Source organism: Chaetodon auriga, chromosome 3 (genome assembly GCF_051107435.1).
Source record: "Chaetodon auriga isolate fChaAug3 chromosome 3, fChaAug3.hap1, whole genome shotgun sequence".
Classification (NCBI taxonomy): Eukaryota; Metazoa; Chordata; class Actinopteri; order Chaetodontiformes; family Chaetodontidae; genus Chaetodon; species Chaetodon auriga.
The window spans coordinates 12,147,723-12,170,486 of record NC_135076.1 but is presented as its reverse complement, the minus strand read 5'-3'; the positions used below and the strand labels follow the sequence as shown (position 1 = coordinate 12,170,486).

The window sequence follows — 22,764 nt, the reverse complement described above, 5'->3', positions numbered from 1 at the left end:
TGATGCTATTATCTACAGTTAAGCACAGTTGATGCTGACATGTCACATGCATGTTTTACACACTCATGCCTATATGTTTCTGGATGAATGTGTTATTGCCAGTGCGTGTTTCATGTTGTCATTCATTCAGGGACAGACGGGAAGCCTCTTTACCTCCCACTGACACCATGACACGGAGGGAGATTAGCATTTTAGAGCTCTGCGGGTATCTTTTTTCTCATGTACCCACATGCTGTATATCCATATTCATATTCATATTCTCTTATGCCCATTCACTTCTTCCCATTCTTAAGCATCTTTCCTATACCCTTTTTCTCTGCGTCCAAAAATGTGACACATTTTAACCTCCTGTGCAAGATTATTGTTTTGTTAAGTCTGGCTTGAATCAGTAGCTTCTTTCCTGTGTAAAGTCTCTGCTGGAAATCATCAGCTTTTGTCATCTGAGGTGGTTCTTCACAATGAAGTTGTGCCTTTGAGCCACTAGTGGGTGCACTATGCTCAGTGTGCCGTAGAGCAGCCTGCTCAGCGTTCAGAGAGCACTGACCCCATAACCCTGCAGTGACAGAAACTTCATTTATGGATAAACCGAATTAAATCCTCTTTTTCTATCAAATAGTAAAAACAGATGTTCGTAAGTCTTTCGACCAATCAAGATATACACTGATGAGGGTGCAAAAGTATTGAAGAGTAAAGCAATTTCACTGATCTTACACTTTTTCACCGGCACATATATATATATATATATATATATATATATATATTTTAACATAACAACTCTTTAAAGCTTCAATTAAAATCACAATTACTAAAATCACAATTAATAAAATATTTCTTATCTACCGTCTGAATTTTCTTATTTCTATCAGTTTATCAATTTCATATTCACAGCGTGGAACGTAGCTCATGCAAACATTTTCTCTTCGCAGCAAACCTGGAGTGGCTGTGGTTTATTTCCCGCTCACTTTAGCAAAAATATGACGCAGATGGTCTCATTGGCGTTATGGCAAAGACTCACAGTGACATAACTCTGAAGATCAGGGAACCTACCTACGTATGAACAATGCGTATGTCGGGTGAAGCTGCAGACAACTCGACTGAGAGACAGCCTGACAACCTCTCACTTCCTCTGACTCACTCACTCATGCTCGTGTGTGTCTGTATGAGAAAGACTGTATTAATGTGTCTCTGAACCTACAGCACGCAGTACGATGCATTGAATCAGCTTTAAGAACAGGAGACAAAAACGGGGGGAGTGATAAAAGTAAGCAAGCAATTTCTCAGCTGAGTGATTCATTCCCATCATTCCCAGCTATTCGAGGCCTCGGCACACTCCGATGTGGTGTGCAACACCACTTCTGGCTGAACAGTTAACAGGCAGCACAACTCTGCCCGCTTGAGTTCTGGTTGCTTTGAAAGCAGAAAGCACTCCCATGTAAACTACCACAGAGGAAGAATTACACCAAGACGTGATGTTGAAAGCCCAAGACGCAAGACATGCTGAAAACACCAAATCCTCCTTGACTCATGGAAAACGACATCTTCTTTATTATGTTATAATGGCAGGCATTCCCCTAACTTTTAGAAAAAATTCCCAGAAAGATTCGCTTTATTCTCTGCATCACCTGTTTCATCACCAGCCACCGAGCAGCATCTAACCACACTGCCACTTCTCCTTCTGCCCTGATGACCTGGGTTCTCAGGAAAAGAAAAAGAAAAAACTCCAGACTTTGGTACTCTGCTTAAAAACACCACCTATCACCTGCCAGGGCCTTAAATCCACAATCATTTTGCTTAAAAACTCAACCCCTTCCTCGTGTTTGGACCACATTGGGCTCAGAAACCACAGAGGGACAAACACACAATCATTGTGCTTCTTTTGCTGCATTTTGGTGATTTTTGCTCTACTCGGCTGCTTTCAAGCAGTAGCTACACAGTTCATCTACACACCAACTCCTATCGCCTATCAGTCACTAAAGAAGAAGGAAATCAGTTTAACACCTTTCCATGAACACAGCAGCATTGTGTGTTATAATACAGACACAAACCTGTGAATTTGTGCATTCGACTTATTTAAATTCTGCGTCGTACAAAAGGATGCACAAGGGCTCCCGAAAGCAGAAGCATGCACCACGGCATCTTGCACGATCCTCTGAAAACGTGTAAATGTAGAAAAAGAAAAAGAACAAACTGAAAAGGTAACAGTAACTAAACATCACACGCTTTGAAAAGGAAAAAAAACACTAAAGCACACATTCAGCTGCTGCAGCAGTGAGATGTGTGTGGAGCGCTCCGAAGACTTTGAACAACAACAGAGGACAAAAAGGACAAAAAACCCGTGTTAGAAAAGACTCTGACCACAGCATGTGGAATTCACACCACGCTAAGCAAGCTTCAAAAGTTTAGCACACAAGACAGTGAGCCATACAGTTCATGAAGATACCTCGAAAAGCAAAACTGATTACAGACTCTATTTCTAACTACAAATTTTGTTTTGAAAAATCCAAGAAAACTCACCTTTCTCCAACCATTTAGCTTCCCCAATTTCCTCTCTTTCTTGTCAAAGCAGCAGGCTCCCATGTTGCTATGTAGAGACCAGAGCAGAGGGGGTCTGCCGTCCGTTAAAGTGTCTGTCTCAGTCTGACTACAGCGTGAGTAAAAGGACCAAGCCTTGGCTCTCTGACGCTGGGAAATGCCACAGCTCCAGTGACTCACTTTGGGCTGCGAGGTCTGACTAGGCTTTACCTCACACCCTGTGTATGTGGAGCAATGAGTGAGTGTGTGTGTGCGCGAGAGACACCTCTGCCTCATACACACTCCCACATGGGGGTAGTCCCGCCTCTAGCTTCTTGCTCCTTTTGCTTGCTGTTCACTGCTCGTGCAGCTGGCGGTCACAGCTCTGAGGTTTACACTGTCCATATCAGCATCATTCTGATGACTCGAACGCCTCCTGTTTTCATGAACAAAGCGGATTTCCTTGAACTTAAACTACAAGGAAAGGTAGCCAGGGGCAGTTTTTTTTTTTCCCCCGGCTGTTAGAATATGTTCAGTTGAAAGTTAAATGGCTAAAGGCAGAGCAGAAGTCTAACTTTCAAGAGTCCTTGAGTTCGCAAAAAAAAAAGGTTTATATTATATAATTTGACTTTTTCACCATTACAGTGTAAGAGTGCGAACTGCACATACACCAGTGAACCAAGAAGACTGTAGATCTTATATTTGATGTTTTGTTCACACAGCCCCTTCAGAGTCAGGCAAGATTCCAGCAGCAAAAAATCAGCTCAATCAACAGGTTTCAACCGCAACTAACAATTATTTTCATCATCATTCACTCTGCAGATTATTTTCTTGATTGATTGAAAATGGGAGTTTTCTGTTTTTCTTGGTCTTAGAGTTAGACCAAGAAAAAGTGTGTGTGTGTGTGTGTGTGTGTGTGTGTGTGTGTGTGTGTGTGTGGGGGGGGTTATATGTCTGATTTATCAGCTAATTGTTCTGCTATTGAGTCAGAGATAGATTGATGAAAATAATCGATGAACTCAGCGATGAAATAAAACAGAGACTGAAGCAGTGAGTGTTCGTACTTGTGCTGTCAAAGACTTCCATTTGATAAATGGCCTCAACAATTCGTAGGTCACTGAAATGCTTCGGTCAATTAACTAACTGATTGCTCGATTTAACACTTCAGCCCTACTTTCAAATAGCAGAAAGTCTCCACCCTTGACACAGAACAATATTCAAACTCACAACAGGCCTTGACCCGTTTACGTCAGCCATGCATAACAGAGAGGACGGTCACGTAGCCGCCAGCTGCGGCGGCAGCAGCCCCCTGCACTTCACCTTGGAGGTACAACAGCAGCTTCTCGCATTTCACCTCCCTCATACTCGGGTTTCATACTCTGCCACAGCTTGAATAACAGCTTTTCCATCCTAAATACAGGAACAGGTAGGCGGGGGTCACATTACCTAATTGACTTGTCCTTGTTAATAAAACCAGGACGAGTGTAACGACCCTCATGACAGAGAGGCGGTTGTGTAACGTTTTAGTTGACTGTAAAAACAAGGCTACAGGTAGGAGAGCCTAGATATCAGGGGGATTAACCGACTGTTAAAATAGAAACGTAACACACTCACACACGTCGGCATAAACAGCTCGTGTACACAAGGTAAACACATGCTTGATGGAGGATTCCTGATCGGTATCTTATCCACAGATCAGGACAGGCTCACCCACCTGCTGAAGTCACATCAATGACAGAGTGTCAGAGCACACAATGAACACACTGTGCCACCTGATGTGCTGCACTGCAGAGCAGCTGCGTCCAATACTCTTCGTTTCTCCATGCAAATGCTCACATTGGGGCTGAATATCTAAAGAAACATCTGATTTTACTTTTACTCACTACTTTTTTAAAGGTTAACTTTCTGAGAAAAACGTACAACCACCGCTAATAGCTGGTCATCAGTAATCACAGACAATTAAATAAGAGAATGTGACGATAAAATGTGCCATATCTGACCACGTACATCAATCGGCTTTAGTCAAACCACTGTAAACTTCTCATGCTGTTGCACTGTGTTACAGTTTGATTATCTTGGCAGCTGAAGGTGTATGTCTAACGCAGTGTTTTCTGGAAAAAGCAGGATACAACGAAACCTTCATTATTCCATAGTTGGGATTTTTTGGAATTTCTCAAGCTGGGCAGGCTCCAGAAATCAATCACCACCTGCGGATAAGTTTAGGCTCAAACCTGCCAATTTTTCTGTGATTGCAAAAGTGTTAAAATTACAATGGGTGAGATAAGACGAATTCAGACGAGGGTTGATATGAATCACGCTTATGAGTATAGAAAAAAAGTGCCGTGACTTTTGATTGTTAAAGCAAAGACTCTTCTCATTCTGCTGTAGTGGACGCACTCTGTCTCCTCCACTCTGTCCCTCCTGTGTGATTCTGCTGTCCTGTAGTCTTACTGTGTATCCATGTCCAAACGTCTGTTTGTTTAAATGCTTAATCATATTTGTTCTGTGATTCAGTCATCCTCACTAACTGAAACCAGTCCAGCTGCCTGTCAGAGTTGGATGTGTGTCCAGATGACGACAGCAATGGGATAAATAAACACGACCATTAACCACTCGAACGGGCATGATGGGATGTCTATTGTCGTCTGGAGGGAGAGCAGGGGATCAGGAAGGAGACAGGAAGAGAGAGTCACTCTGCCCAAGGGTCTGCATGCTCCCTCACACACACACACACACACACACGCACACACACACACACACACACACACACACACACAAATGTTCTCTCTCTTCCTCTGTAGTTTATTGTGTTTGACCCACTGCGGGATCCCTTGCATCCTGTTGTCCAGTTTTATGAGAAATAACAAGCTTATCCTCTTGGCTCACTTGACAAACTGTTTTCAGGCTCTCTTACACACAGCTGCTACTCAGCATACGCAACAGCTCTCCGTCATTTCAGTGCCACAAGCAAAGCATAAAAACTAGTGTTTCATAGCGAAACTTTCGGTCAGCAAAACAGCTGATATCTGTCACTTCCTATAAGCGGCCACCTTCTACAGCTGTGTAAAGCGTCATATATACTGGCAGCTAAGAACTGGGGAGCGGACTCGAAGATGATGCCCAGTCACTCAAAAGAAAATTGCTTAAATGAATTGTTTTATCACTTGTGGTTGCTCCCACATTAACATGATGTTGCACACTTTTAACTTTGTTTGTCTCTCCTATGGGAAAGTTTTATACATATGAAACCTCCGTGGATTAAACATCCATGATAGAAGAGCTAATTGGCCTTGTCTGCACTTGGCAGTGCCTCTTCTCTGATGGTGGTCTTTAGAGGAATAACGTTTGGGCTGAAGCAAAGCAGGAAGAGACAGAACTCTTTGGCTCATGTGCTGGATGAGCTACTTTGTTGGAATGACAACATCTGAAAGTCCATCATCCAGTTTTCATAATATGTTCATGATCGAGCACAGCTCACTGTATTGATCCACCAATATGAGACGGATGCATGGATCATGATTTTCAGATAAGATCTGCTACATAGACAAATGTCACCTCCTTACCACTGCTGCCCTTTCTCAAACTAAGATTCTAACAATTCTAATCATAAAAGTTAGTATCACTCACAAGAAGTAGAAAAAGTTAGTCAAGGTTAATGCTTGAGTAATTCATTAATTCAAGGATCTAAACACTAGAAGTCAGTATCAAGAGAAAGCTCAAAGGATTTATAAGATAAGGGCCAAATATATCTTGTAGCATTCTGTGTCATGCTGTCAAGTTCCTGGTTCTTATATAAAGAAGCAGGAACTAAACCTTGATGCACATCGCACACAATCAGTGACACAGAAGAAATAGAATAACCAGTGGACGGTGAGAAGTTGTTTGACGGGAAAGATGGAAGGAGGGCAACAAAGACCACATGAGAAACCAAACTGCTTTGTTTTGACAGTTTCCGCACGCAAAGCTGATTTCTGACAATTCCTAAAAACATCTAAAAGTTCTGTTACAGTGCCACCATCAGGACGTTGACGGGGCCTAAAGGGCCCTGCAACCCTACTGCTACTACTACTACTAGTAATGATGATGACTTTGATAACACCGATTTACAGTTTAAAACTAACTTTAACCATAAGTCCAACTGAGTAATACTTGCACATGCACAGATAAGAAGTTACTATAAAGACAGCAGAAGTAACCAATAAGAACAAAGTAGTAAACCTTAAAGAGACAGCCACATACAGCTGTGTACCATGCTCTGCCAGTGAGTAATATGGAAATGGGGTTACTTAATTAAAGAACCAGGAACTGAAGCTTGGTGCCCATCCGACACAATTGGTGACGCAGAAGAAACAGAATAAAATAATAATTTGACAGGAAGGGTGAAAAGAGACATGAAAAACAACACTTCCTTCACACACACACACACACACACACACACACACACACAGCAGACAGATGAGAGTCACGCAGAAAAAACAGAAGCTAAGCAGAAATTAGTGGAGCTTTATGCTGCTTTAGGCAGAAATCAGCTGATGAGTAACATCCAGTGTGCATGCATCCAGCACACATGCCAGCACTGCTTACCGCTGCAGCCCCCTCTACCAGCCTCCTTCCTACTGTACCTGTTCACACTTTTAATACTTTGCAAAGGTCACGCTAAGTTCATGTATGTTTACAGCTTTCGACAGTATGTCTGGACTCTGTGTACTGTCGTTCATGTGTTTATTATGCTGAAGGATTAGTGCTCCCTGCAGAGTCCCTTGCTGCTGCTGCACACTTGAGAGCTCCCTCGAAGAGCAGGATCTTTTCTGTCTAAACACTGCTCAAAAAAAGTTTCTCTGACTGACGTCAAACAAGGGCAGCGTCAGCCTCATGCCCCTGAACATTCCTCCACTGACGATGGAACAGGATGAAAAAACAGAAAACAAAGATGCACCCTCTCCTACCTTGTTGGAGGCCATGTCACTGACAGAGCGGTAGGTCTGGATGGTCTCCAGCTGGTCCAGACACCAGTCCAACTCCTCCATCGTCTCCATGGCCAGCTTCTGGTACGCCTCATCTGTCAACAAGCAGCCGGCACACAGAGACACACAGTCAGAACAGACGGTGCACATGGAGCCCGAGCGCTGCCCGGCCACTCCCAGACAACATCCACCCACAGGCCCCACACAGGGCGCCTGCTGCTGCTGTTGCTGCTGCTGCTGCTGCTGAGGAGGGGGAATGGCTCGAGGTGGCACCCGACTGCAGCGCTCCTTCATCATGGGGAGGTGTAGCTGTGGCGAGCTGGTGGAACTCGCAGCTGTCAGTAGAGCGAAGGAAAACTACTGTAGCTCACACACGCTCAGCTTTCCTCGCTGCGCAAGTGTGTGTGTGTGTGTGTGTGTGTGTGTGTGTGTGTGGGTGTGTGTGTGTGCGTGCGTGTGTGCGACCCCCCCTTGATCCCCGAATCTGTGGCCCTGGGCTCATTTACATGAAGTCAACCTCTAAAGCAGGAAACCAGATGCCCCCACCCAACCCCTCACCATCGCCACACACACACACACATACACACACACCTCACAGGAAGCAAACAGACACCACTAAATCTGCACTTAAACACACACACACAAGTTTTTGTCATGCAAAACCAAACTTTTGTGTGAACAATGAATTTATTCTCCGCTGTCTCTGGCATGCACACATAGACACATACACAAACAGGATTTAACTTCACATCATTTAATCAGTGTAATCGCATGTGATTACTGACGATGGGCAATAGCGGACCTTTACAGTGATACTGTTTGGTTAGACCACGACTTGAGACAGACTTGGTCCTGGGCCTGTCTGTCTCTGGTAGGACCCCACATGACAAAGATCCAGGATGTTTTAATGAGCCCACGCAGAGTCTGAACATTTGTCATTTTGGTCTGCTGCAAAAAATGATAACAGCTGCTGTAAAGACGTGTGGTTATAGTGCGTAGTACACAACCACAGTACAGACATAAATGCAGCACAGCGACGAAATGACAGGAACTGGCTCGGGTATTCATTTAACCAAAACTGAACAGCATTTCCACGATATTGTATTTAGCAGGGTGAGTATGTCATCGTGTGATTATTTCCTGTGCTGCTTTTAGTTCTATTGTCTTTTCTTTGTAAAATATCTAGTAACTCTGTTTTTAAGTCATTCACACTGTAAGTGAATTATCACACACTTATTATATGTATTACAGTTATGGAATTAGGGCTGCACCTACTGATTATTTTCAATTATTATTTTATATCAATTAATCTGCAAATTATTTTCTCAGTTAACAACCAGCAGCCCAAAGCCCCAAAATATTTACTTTACTATCACACAAGACAACGAAGGGCAGCAGATATTCCCACCGTTTGGCATTTTTGCTCAAAATAAAGGCCAGTCAATTAAAAAGATGTTACGGATTACTTTTCTGTCAACTAATGGATTTATTGATAAAAAAAAAAAAAATCAGTTATATGGTAAATAAATATCTCTCAAGAAGATTAGCAACGATGATCAGTTTAATGGGAGACCTTGGCTTTAAAATTAAAATTCTTATTTACACTACCCGTGTAAAGCCCGAGAACAGATACAGAGAAAAACCATAAGAGGGAGTGTTTAGTAACCACTGCTGAACTGAAGAGTCAATATTCCAACCCTGTTCCTGTGGTCGAACTGTTTTTCAGACAACTACAACTGCACGTCAAAGGTTGGAGCGAGGCCTTGTTGGAAAGCAGACGGGGTGTGTGATGAGGTGGCTGTTGCTGGACTCACACACACACACACACTTGTCCGTTGCCCCTGCATTGTGTATACTCCGGGTCTCCTAGCTGCGAGGCACAACATGGCAGCAGGGTGTGCACTGTGGCGACCTTAGCGTGGCCACGTAGAATGTGTCCCCTGCTCTGATCTCCTTGCCATCAAAGACATGAGCCTGTTTGCTCTCCCAAACATGAGAGGCACCTGGCCCTCTGCCCACAGCCTTCCCTCGCTCTGATGAGGGGAGTGAGAGAAAGAGAGGGAATGTGGGTATGTGTGTGTGTGTGTGTGTGTGTGTGTGTGTGTGTGTGTGTGTGTGTTTCACTCCACAAACGTCTGATGTCAAAACAGCTTACACTCATTCGAGATGTTTCTTCACCGTATTCTCAACACTTTTGAGGTGGTTTGTGTTTTTGAAGATCACAGGAAGCTCCTTTTCTCCGTAACACTTTTCATTTGTACGCTCGCTGCTACTACGCAAACTCTACTCAGACAGAGAGTGTCACACAAGTGGTCTTAGCTACTGTGACGAACAAATGCACAAGAATTGTTGTTCAGTTTTGCTTTGGGTTTTTTCCCTGGTGTCCAGGGAATGCCCGTTCATCTGTGGCTTAGACGAGCATGAAGCTCTCACAGCTGAATCATCAGTTTTAAAAAATATTTGTATCTTTGATAAAGTGAAAGGTACAAGATTGTGTACATACAAACTTAAGGAGAGGAGTTGACTGCAACTCCAGAGGAAGATTTCAGTAAGAAACACCCAAATCCAACACTTAAAATTCTGCACTGAATACCAAAAGTGGAAACTAAAGATTACGCTCTGTAAAAGCCGGATAACACATTCAGCAGCTTAAATCAGTTAACGTTTAGATTCTGGGTCAGTGTTAGATGAATACAGGCAAAGTGTTTTGATCCCTTTTTGCAACATTAAAAGGTTCACTGTGGAGTCCTGCCAACGGTTTCACACTATTCCTCTCATCTACTGGTGGCTGTAACAACAAGATATGCAGATATGTGCCTGTAAAGGCAGGGAAGAAGAAGACTGCAAGCTAGTAAACACACAATGTGGGATTCAAACATTTGACAAGAATCAGCTCTGCACAATTTTACAAGGAAGGAAATGCATTCAACATGTCAGTTAGACAACAAGGATACGCACCCAGTGTATTTTAGTGAGTAGTGCTGAATTTAAATAGAGCTTTTTGTTGGTTTACAAGAAAGTACTACAGGGTACCTGGTAATATTTCCAAAGCTGAACTGGTATGCTGCTCACATACTGATGTGTGTCATCGTGAGGCTGCATCAGGGGTAAAACTGAATTACTAGATTGATTGATTGCTTGAGCTTTGAACCACGTTCATGACTTTGATTTCAAAACACACAAAAATGGGTACAAAATCTGGTTTAGTGAGTCAGGACCTCAAACTGGTCACGGGGCCAAATTCTTGTGGGTCCCCACATACTAAATCCATTCTCTAGGTAGGGGCCAGATCCACTTAAGTATGCTTGTATAACAGTTTTACTCTGATCCCTGCCCTGCTGGCAAGCAAAGCCAATAGCAGCCTCTACCCCAGTGCTGGACCCAGTTCACCACCAGTCAAACAGAACCAAAGATCTGTGTGCTAATCATTGAGGCAATAGACACTGGCTGTTTGTTATTTCTCAATACTATCACAACAGTTTCAGCAACCATTATTCTGACATCAATGCTTGAAATACTTCACTTCAGAGGAAAATAGGATGTAAATGACTGTCTTGAGCAAAACACAGTGCCTGTTTTTATTCTGAAATAAGTGTGAGACGTGATCTTTTTTAGCGCTGTTTGGAGCTACAGTATTTGTAGTTGTAATTTGACACAGAGGCTTGCTGTAAGGCAGAATAAGACAAGCAGATTTGTCGTTTTTTCATTTCATTGAGCAAGAGGTGACAGGATAATGTAATTCATTTAAACCTAGAATCTGAAAACAGGTAAAACTCAGCAGGGTTAAAAGGGTGTACAACAGGCAAGATTACCGAAACAATGGAAACACCTGCAAAGAGTGATTTAAAAAAGTGTGGTTCTGGAGGCCACAATGAGGGATTTCAGCCTTAATTCTATGTACTTTGTGTTTGATGTTTAGCTTAACTAATCCATAAATTTCTTTAAGCAAATCAAATCAAATTATTTTATTCTATTTCTTACAAAAAAACCCAACTTTACCATGACATGACATGACTTTCCACTAGTTTTAAGAGCAGAAGCATGCACGTTAGCTGCATACTTGCAATTACTTCAGCGACAGGAGTCTGCACAGCGTATGTCGTAGCCTCAAATGGACCGAAGGAAACAGCACTCAAAGGCCAAACGTCTGCTAACACACACGCTAACATCACAATGTAAGAGGGGATTTCCACCGCCTCCACCCTGACACAAGGACCTTTCTGATCAGCACTCAGACCCACAGTGTCTGTCCCACAGGGGCAGACAGGAAAACACACACATATACATGTATAATCCACTCACACAAAAACACACACACACACACACACACAGACACACCAGTGTACTGTACATTTACATCAACTGAAATGTCTCATTACTGCACTAACACACAAACATGCAAACATGTACTTTCCAGCTGAGGGAGGCATGGCCAACAGGCTGCAGAGGCAGGGAGGGCTATGAGGTCAGCTCGCTCTCTGTCTCGCTCCACATTCAATATTTAGTTCAGTTCAGCTGAAGGTAAACAGATACAACAAACACATCATTGGCGCAAACTTATCACCTAAAAAAAACCTTCAGTAATAACAAAAAATATGCGGACATGTGCTGTGAATACAACTAAATATGCCCAGGAGTGAGAGGACAGGAGCACAGATTTTTATGCTAGAGTGATGCATTTTAGTTTATATGTTAATATGTTTTCTCCAATATCCTCAACCCCTATTTTCAAATTCCCTGATTTTAATGGTTTTTCTAAATGCCTGTTGCTCTTTTTCCTCTATCAATCTCTTTCTCCTCTCTCAAAAATCTGTTGATGTATTGACACAAGACTTTATGGGAGACAACTTCTTTGCAGCAGGTGCACAAACATACACACTCAAAGCCTTGTACATATACAGTGCATGGCATATGCTGTCATCAGATCATTTAAGGACAAGTGTGCCCAGGGGACGCAAGACCAGAGGAGTTGAAGTTGTGTGCATGTGCATGCGTGCATGTGTGTGAGACGGCTACATCTGTCATCCTCTCATGGGGATAGTCAGTTTCCTGCCTGTGATGTGATGCTGGATGCAGCAGAACAGGAGTGCTACAGCGAGTTATCAGCAGCCAAAATCTATATCTCATTGTGGAGGTTAAATCATCAGCAGAGATTACACTCAGGCACTGACAGACACACCAACCTGACCCTTAAAAACCAAGTCTTAACCTTCAAACAGCCTTTTGAAGTTGTGAAGACGAGCCAAACTTCCCAAAAATGTCCTCACTCTGTGGTGAAAAACTTGCAGTCCTCACTATGTAGTAAGTACAAGTACACCCACATACACACAGAACAAGAGGTCACCAGGGGACAATCTTTTTTTTCCCTTCTCATACTAATTTCTGGTTTTAATTTATTGCCTCAGCATTCATCATGTAAACATCTCGGTTTGAAGGGTGAGGTGCCACATTTCCAGTGAACCGGCGTAAACAGACCACACACATGAAGAGAGACCAAACTCTGACGTAGGTCGATTGGCAGCAGGTTCCTGAATCAGAGAGACAGAGAGGGTGGGCCATTCTTTAGTGGCATCCCTTGCTTTACAAGAAACAGAGCTGATCTGAAACCTCCAGTCAGTTACACAACAGTTCCTATCAAAGACCAGCGGTGGTATGTGAGGCAGTGCTGCTCTTCCACTTCTCGCAGGCCGAATGATGACTTCACATGCCCGCATTGCAAAATCCATCACTGACAAGCATTTTGAAAGGACGGAAGAAGGGTGGTGGTGGAGCTTGTGGATTGAAAAATTTCTGTGAGCCGGATTCTGAGAAGTGACAAAATGACATCATGAGTCTGTGTTTCGTTAGAGTCCATTTATCTGATTTACAGGGAGGCGGAATACAAATAATGTTTCAATAGATGCTATCAGGATTTTTGTTTCCCTGTGGTTGTGAATTATAAAAGGGAGCAAAATAACAAGAGGACATTCTGTTCTGTAATGGGGGCTGCACATGCTTCGCCACATCTGAATTTGCAGGGAACATGTAATGGGGCCACTGTCGGTGAATTTATCGCTCTGGGATGCTGTATTGGTAAAACATACTGGTGCCTTTTTCATGTGGTGACCCTTCAGAAGCAGCACTGCGGACACCTTTTGGATGCTGACTCACCCGTTAAGAATTCTGATGTGGCAATAAAGGCTAAAGCAGAACTGCTTCACGCACATGTTTTCCATACATCTTTCTGTATTATAGAAGTTTGTACTGTGTATTTGCTGTGTGTCCAACATGTTTTCTGCTGCAGCCACCTAAAGGGTCTACAGGAGGAAATTTAACTGAGAAAACTGATAAGTAGCTCTATGAATACTCTGTATTCATCTCTGTTCTTAGCTCTTTTAAACCTAAGTATTGTTGTGTGTTTTGATATTATTTTGTCTATTTAAGAAAGTGTTTATTGTTTTGTCTACAACTTTCTATGATTCCATCTTGGCCTGGTCTCCATCGGAGGTCACCAACCTCAGTGGGACTTAATGTCTGGTTAATGAAATATGTTCGACATTTTGAGAAATTTCTTGCTGGAGGTTAAATGACAGGATCGAAAGCGCTCTCATGGCTGTGCATTAAGTATGCGCTAGAAATGGGAGTAGATTAGCCTAGCTTAGCATAATGACTGGAAACAGAGGAAAGAGCTAGCCTGGATCTGTAAAAATAAATAAATAAATAAATAAATAAAAAAATAAAAAAAGAAACACCTACTAGCTCCTATAAAGCCCACTCGACACACTGTGTCTTGTATGTTCAATCAAACACCAAAATAAATGTAAAAACAACAGCTTAAAGTTATAATCTCAAAGAATTTCATTTATATAAATCTGTCATGATCACCAAGTAAGTTAACGCAGTGAGTGAGCCTATGACCTGCTGATGAAAGTACTGCATTTGCAGCATTACTAACTGGGTAATGGAACAAAAAGGAGCAGCCACAGTGAGCTGTTAGATAAAGAGCTGCAGGCTGCACACCTCCAACTTCTCAGTGAAGTCAGAAACTCTTCACTGTGCTCTGCTGTTCACTGCTGTTCATTCATGCTGTGTGCAGCATAAAATCAGATCAGTTCTTTAAACAACTTTTGCTGCCTCTAGAATTATGTAACATGTAGCATTAAACCACGTTAGCTATTACCACCAATGAGTCCATGTGTGGTCAAATCAACTAGGACTAATGTCTAAAGGATTACAACTTGTATCATGGGCTTCAGTGGAAATTTAGAGTTGCATCGATGTGAATATAACACTTAAATAGAAGGCAAATGTATTTCTCAAAATGAGTAACTATTCCTAAATTAAGGTCAATTATATTGGAAAAATGAATAAGAAAATGGAAATGAATTGAAATTGTGATGACAAAAATTACAGGCATTCAGCAGGAATGTCTGCTAGGCTGTTTGCACGCAAGCTAGCAAAACTTGTTTGTGGTGTAGCAACAGGGTAGACCAATGCAATTTGACTTTATAGAATAACAATATAGCTGATTCATGTGACTTCCAGTCTGACTTGTGGCTCTTCTGCTTGTATTTATACTGTAATAAAGTCAGCTCTGACCACAAAACTCTGAACAAAAAGTGCTTTGACTGGGTCACATGTAGCAATCATGCGTGTGTGTGCTTCTGTCCCTCCTATGGTTATTGCTTGCTCTTTTCCCCTGACTCTCCTTGGACACAGCGTTCCCTGTCCTCCCCAGAATATACACATGTACACATTCCTGCCTGTTTCACCATAGAACTCAGTGGGAAAGCTACACGGAAAGCTATAAATCTGGGTAGCACGCAACAACTCCCAAAGGGTGGACAGTGAGACCAGATCCCTTTCAGAATCCTTAAGAACTCTTAAGCCCCATTCAAACAGGGTTTATTCTTTTTGAGAAGGTTGGGGGATTTTACAGTATGTGCCAATGTGCTCATCTGTGATTTTAATCCTGCCTGGAGCGCATGTGTGTGAGATCCAGGATTAATTTCAGTCCCAAATAGCTGTTGTGTTTTGGTGTACTTATTGGTCTTCTATTAATTTAAGTTCCATCAAGACAGACACACTAATTTCTTATACTATAGTTGAGAGAAGAGTTTATTAGCACTGTCAATTAATGTGACTGAAATAACGGATTAGCAAAATACCAAGTCATGCCTCATAGATCAGGCTGTGGATTCTGCACAGTATGCACACGATTCACGTGTGTGCACTTTATTCACACACACAGGGAGATACAGAGTGATTTATGCATGTGGGAGGTGAATGTGAGGAACATAACGTGAGGAGTGAACTGAGCTCAGAGACAGTCTGACATCACAGGGCCTGAAGGTTAACTGAGGCACAAGGCATCAGCCTCAGTCTAACATGCGGTATTTCACTGCTATCTGACCGGTCGTCATGTTCTGGTGTAAAAATCTTGAATGTTTTGTTTCTGCATCTCTCTCACTCTCTGAGAGAACAGACGTCAGCAGTGCTGTTTGTCCGTCCTATCAGCAGCTCTGCTCAGAGGACCTGTGAGTAAAACACCGTCCTGTCCTTGAGCTGCTCTCTCTCCATCTGTTTTGACCCCTGCTCTCAGAAACTCTTCTTCCCCGCTTCAGTCCTCCTCACCACATGGCCTTGCTTTCTTACTCTCAGCTTCTATACCCTCAAACATGCAGACACACAAACACATACACACAAACACACAGCAACAGACCAGGCTTTGTCTGTGTTACCTGAGGTGAACTCCCACATTGGGAGCAACAGTCCTGACTGAGCTGAATGAGCCTCATTGTCAGACTGACTGGCATTTGCCCCTGGGGTTGATTAGCATGGATCAGAGGAGCTATGAACCCAGTTAGCAAAACGTCTGTCGAGGTTGACACTTTTTTTTTTCTCTTTTCTTTTTTTTTTTCTTTTTTTTTTTAGGTTTCAAAGTCTAGAGTTATGATTACAGAGGCTTCCTGTTGGTGCAGGGATAGATGTGATGTCATGGGTGAGGACAGATTTCTAAAATCATCAGGAAAACTTTTGCATAATCAGAATGGGCTTGCATGCAGCTGGTGGAGAGAGGGGTAAGAGGGGAAATATGATTCTGTACTAATGAGGGGACTGCTTGATGGAATAGGTTACCTCATATTTTCCCATGAGACACAGGGCTTTACTGTCTTGTCATACACATGTCACAAGATGGGTCAGCTGGGGGGGGTTCAGTGCCTCACATGCGCCCAGGGAGACATTAACAGGAGTCCCTTAAAGACTGAAACACATCTGTCATTATAGGTAGTGAGAGCATTACATTTTTTGTTGATGTGAAAGAAAACTGAGTATAAAACTCACCTTTGTTAAATTTGACTTGTGATGTAAATGAGACAAATTAAGTATTTTGGCCACCTGAAGGTGTTTTCCACCAGACCCTTCCCAGTGCCTTTTTGTTCTGTCCTCTCCGTGGCTGCAAACCCCAGTGGGAGCATCTCTGAAGCAGAGCGGTCTGCCTGCCAGATTTTGTTGACTATTTGTATTTGTGCTTCCATCATGGGTAAGTAGGCTGCGTAGTTAAATGGTTTCTTTTTTTGTGTGTATTGCTGATGTATGATTGGGAGTCTGCACAGGGTGTTGCATTTCAGGGAACTCACAAACAGTAAGGATCAGCCTCTCAACCACTGATTTGCACTGTGCGTCACGTAGAAAAAAGCTGAAGACAGCTTGCCTGCACCGCCCTACCTGCCTGCTTGCCTCGGATGGTGAGAAGGACGGCATAGCAGCTCCCAAGAATTTGCTGAACCAGGGCTTAGATCACTTTTACAAGTTTCATTTCCAGTAATGAGGAAGTAAACAATCTCAGTGGGTTACAACTAGACAGCCTCACACTTCTTCTGCTTCTTGGCTTTGATATCTGAATAGCATCTTATTGAGGCCAAGCGAGAAATCATTTTGGTCTTAACACTTTTCCAGCTGTTGTTGAACTGTGGTCAAGAAAAACACGACTGTCTTGTCAACATTATCTTGACCGTATTTAGTGTGCAGACATCGAAACGGAGCCAAGCCGGGCTGGTCCAGGTCGGGATGGAGCAGACTTGATGAGCGGAGCGAGGAAAGGCACCAGAGGGGTTCTATGACGAAGGGATTTGCGTGCAACGAAGGATCAGTGTCTCCAGTAACATATGAAGACCAGCTGACACAAACCTCAGATGACCTCAAACAGCATGCGTCCTTTTGATGGGTAAGCATGGTGTGTCAGTGTGTCTGCATACATGTGTGTGTTTGTGTGTATCCCAGACCACATAACACAATCAAATTGAGCCAGTGAAGACTATTGGCACTGGTGAGCATGCACAACAAGATTGATTGTGTTTGTCCATATTGGCTAAATGAAACTTCCTGATTGAATCAAGATTAAATACAAGTCCCCCCGCAAGTAACAACTAAATAGGCACATGGCATTCATGGCTCAACAGCGGTTTCAGAAAAAACACAAAGATATCTGGATCCTACCTCTGCCAAAAAATCTGCAAGGCTACCGCAGCGTATGATAAGCAGCCAATGTGATCCAGCTGTTTTGCTTCTTTGTTGATAATAACCAGGATCATTTTAATTGAAGTGGTGTATTTTATTGTTGAAATGATTTTTAAAAGGCAGCGTTCTGTCCTGTTCCACAAAGAGGGTGGTGATAATGGTGGTTTTTGGTGCAGGGGGAATGGGGGGGGGGGGGGGGGGGGTGAATGCTTCCCAAATACCCAAACAAAAGAGCCGGTCTGTGAAGCAGAGAGCATTTCAATCCATCTGCGCTGAGCTGAACAGGCCTGCTGGCAGGGGAATACTTCAGGGGAAGGGCAGCCGTCTACTTTATGACTGTGCTGACGTCAATGGCATAATTCAAATACTTGCAGAGTGCATGCTTCCAGCTTTCTGAACCTACTCTCTCTCTCTCTGGCAGGCCGCAGCGAAAACCCGACATGGAATTGGGCTCCTTTAAAACTGAGTAACAAAACAACAACTGGAGTGGAGTCGTGTCGGGCTGCAAAAGCATAAAAACACATGGTATTCATTTGCTATCCTTCAGTTGTCACAAAGGCGAGTGACAGATTTACAAATCTTTGGAAATTCATTGTACATTTGCTGACACGTTACAGCGGCTCAAACCCTTGAGCCTTTGAACTAATTCAGGGAAATCAAAGTCTCATTAGCAAGAAGTGCCTACGTATTTATAGTTTTTACAAGTGAAAAAGGAAGAAGAAAACCAAACTGAGATCAATTAAAAACCTTTCTATGAAGAACCATTCTCTTTTACCAAAAGAGGGAAGTGACACTGACGCTGTGTGGAGTGACGTGCGTGTCGGTGGCCACAAATGAACACACTCAAAATCATACACAATGTTTACAGCTGGCACTTCAGTTGACTGATAAGTCAGTTGAAAGCAATTAATCAACAACTACTTTGAAATCTAAGTAACAGTGTCTAAAACAAAAGAGTCAAACCTTCTCTACCTAGCAAAGCAAACAAGGAAAACTTAAACTGATTGTACATAATAAGAAGATAACACCAATACGAATACTTTACGGCTGTTTTGACATTTGGTTCTGCTCCGTGAGCCCCTTGAAGACACTTCACTCAGACTGTTTGCTCTTGACATCAAATGTGTGAGGACTGATTCCCAGAGTTTGAATGACATCACGACTTACATTGTGGGATATGTGAGGATGACATGATTGGATGGAGCCGTGGATGACTGCAGACAGACAAACAGTCCAAAATCGTGTTTGCTCTCACGGTGGTGAGAGAAATTGAACTGTGCTGAAAAAGTTAATAAGTCAAAACATTTTTTTTTGCAGGGCAGCTATTGCATAAAACAAGTGAAAGTATTTGCAATGAACCAAAGTCACAAACTTACTATTGAGATCCTGATACATCTACAGCATTAATAATCTGCAGCAGCTTTTTATGTGCTGGTTTGTCTAAAAGTCACAAGCTGAAGTGACATTTGTGCTCTTTATGATTCTTAGCTTAGTCAACCAATCACAGTGAGAGGACGCAGAGATACGGTTTGTTATGGTTTGTTTACAAGCTGCAAAATGCAACAGACCTGCCGTTACAAGGCCAAGAAAAAAAGAAGCAAATCAGCAAACAGAATCAAATTATAACCTAATCCTAGTGACTCATCCAACCCTTGCATCACGCCATCCCATATACAAGCACATATAAACATACACGCACACACCTCCACACAAGCAAGTGGGGTCTTTTCCCAAAAGTCAGCTCTGGATCTCTCTTGGCTGGGAGCTCTGGCAGTCTGTGCCAGTGGGGTATAGAGAGCGTTGAGCAGGGTAAATACTTGGCACTGCAGCTTCTTTATGACATGGGAGACTTGTAAAGCAGGGACCAGGCGTGTCGGTTCTGGCCGCCTTCCAATACCAGGATTACTTTCAATTAAGCCATGAACTCACAAATACCACAATAGAAGCTTATGTCTGACTTTAAAAGAAAATTCTTACAAGATAGAGAGAAACAAAGAGAGTACTTGTGCTGGTGTATTCTCTCTTGTTGTCAGTAGATTGGCTGGTTGTGCTAACCCTTACGGCTCAAGATGTCAGTCACTCTGTATGGAAACCTCCAACCTTCTTTCATCCTCTGAGGGCACCTGACTGACATTCCAGTTTGAGGGCAGGGGGATGGTGAAATGTGACCTAATGCTGGTCAAGGCATGGCAATCAGCTGGCACCTTTCGATATCTTATTTGACATGACACAAGACAACTCTGTTTGTAGCAACACACAGACTATAGCGCACTTGTGGACATAATGTATGTTTAAAGGAAATCTTTGGTTTATTACAAGCTGGTTCAAGCATTGGAGCCAAAGTCATTTGCAAGATTTAGAACAATGTGACTTTGGTATAAATATGTATATAATATAAATCAATATGTAAGTCCACGACAACAAGGCAACAAACATATGCAGTCAGACAATCGGACACATTGTATAGAAGCCAGCAGTTTAGCTAACATTTCTAAAACACTTTTCTTTGATGTTAAACCAAAAATGAGCACACTCTGGGTCAGTCATCATCCTTCAATACACACAAAAACTGTAAGCAAGTACAGTACCTCAAAGCTGAGTCACAAAGCTGGTTGATAAATTCCGATAGATGATGATGTCACACATTCCCAGATCTCAATGAACTTCCAAAAATGACAAACCAATCCAAATATTATGCTAGATTGCCAGTTAATGCCAGTTAAGGTTAGCAACTCTGAAATACATTTTCCTGTGCAGATATGGATAAAACAAAGGATTGGTGATTAAGTTTAAGACATTGTTTTGCTCCTTAAACTTTTTTTTTTTTTTTTTAAGTTATGTTTCAGCACATGATGCTAATCAACAGCCTCAAAAAACTGCAAGATAAATTTAAAAGCTGATAGCTAAATAAGAGCCATTAAGTAACTGTGTGATTTGTAATCCAAAAAGACGATTATTCATGCCAATAATCAATAGATTATTCAACTATTGCAAATAGTCATTAGGTGGGGCCCTGACACACAAATAGCTGGCGCAACCCAATCCAGGTGTCAAGCTTATGCAACGTCAGGGTAATGTCGTGACACTACCAAAGCACAAGGAAACATAAGTACATACTTGCTTTGTGTACATTCAGCACATATGAAAGGCCATTTCATTTACTTTACTCATCTGATGTAACAATAGTAAATATATGTTACCATCTCAGGTGCAAACACGCAACTTGGCAAACAAAAACATTCTCACACTCAAACTTCATCATGTAAATTGCATAATCAACAGTATGCAATCTTATGCAACCATCAAAATAAAGAAAGCGATCCAAGTCAAAGCCAACACCAGCAATAAGAGCAAGACTGACAGAGGTCCAAAGGACAAAGAGTACTGGGGTGGCATTGACATATAAGCGTGTCTTTCCATCACAATGTGGTAATGAGCAAAGCTCTTACGCAACAAATTTCCAGTGTACAAGTAGGCTTACACATCCCTCCATACCTTTCCCTCCCTCTCCTCATCTTTCTCTCTCTCTCTCAGGGTCTGAGCAGCTGCCAACTCATCAATCACCAACTACAAAGAAAAGACAAAGAACCAATTTCCTGGAAAGGAGCAAAAGGCAGAAGACAGCATCATTTTTAAGGCACTTACGTAACTCTTCCATGCGAATATCAGGGCTGAGCTGCCAGACTAAAAGATGGATGTAAAGTCAATGACTTTGTTTGGAATTAATAAATGAGCTACAAGTGAAGATGAATAGATTATCCTGAAATCCCATAGAAAGGAAATGATTTTACTTAAATTAGGATATACATTTTAATATCTTGAAGCATCTGCAGACAGATGCTGTTCCTGGCGTGTGCTATTCCTCCACCTTCCACCAAATGAATGAACATTGATAAAGAAGCTCAGCACCATCGTCTTTGGATTGGTCTCCCACTCCCCTCCTGTATCTTGCCTCTGTGCCTCCAGTACTGACGTTGGCACTTCTTCAATGTGAGGAGCTGCTGCTTTTCTCTGATTCACATGATTGGAAACTGAACATATTTGGATTTTCATGATTTTAAAATGTCACCATTTAATATTAACTTCAACTTTCAATGTGGCTTCAATATCAGGCATCAATGTAGAGTCAACATTTGCGCTTGACAATCCTGTTTATTTAATCATATTTGCTATCTAGGATGTTAGCATGTTAGCATCGCCACGATTTGCAAAGTAATATGCAAAGACTTGCAGAAGCTGCTGTTCTACTTTTACCATGTTTGCATACAGTATATTTAATCTCACAACACAGCAGAGGTTGCACTGGAATAGTCATTAGTTTTACATCAGACGTATACGGTACACTGACAAATGGAAACTCTGATCAGTGGATGCTAGATTAGTGGTGCTGGATGAGAAGTAAATGGTTGACCAAAGTCAGCAGCTTTCATCTATTTGGAAAAATGAATATCTGTACTCAATTTCATGGAATTCAGTAATTTGGAGGCAGTTTACTCAGGACGAATGTGTTAGATGACAGATAATGCTGTCCCTTCAACTACACGAGCATCACTCTCTCTGTTACAGCCATTATTATCATGACATCAACATCCTGGAGTCCAAACAGTGCCAAAGCATCTTTCATTCATTTAGTTGACTTTAGCTGACCCCATTAAAATTAAAATAAACAAATTATTTCACACAAATCCTGTGGGTGCCAGCACACCTTCAATGGATATCACAGATATTCTGCTACAGTGCAAAACACATGACCCACAAATAACATCTGCCATAAATATGTGATTTTCAA

The 22,764-nt window shown here is 42.3% G+C and overlaps 1 protein-coding gene across 4 annotated transcripts in view; it reads right to left on the bottom strand.

Moving 5' to 3' along the window:
- The window catches only part of pde4ba (phosphodiesterase 4B, cAMP-specific a), a 163,751-nt gene that overhangs the window by 9,788 nt on the left and 131,199 nt on the right, over nucleotides 1-22,764 (bottom strand). For 3 of the 4 annotated variants that reach the window (XM_076724409.1, XM_076724419.1, XM_076724428.1), the window contains one exon: nucleotides 7,458-7,570. In XM_076724409.1, coding sequence (XP_076580524.1) covers nucleotides 7,458-7,570 — 113 coding nt within the window. Of the gene's footprint in view, nucleotides 1-2,514; nucleotides 2,785-7,457; nucleotides 7,571-22,764 lie in introns of those variants that run through there. The other variant, XM_076724438.1, reaches the window with a different exon arrangement.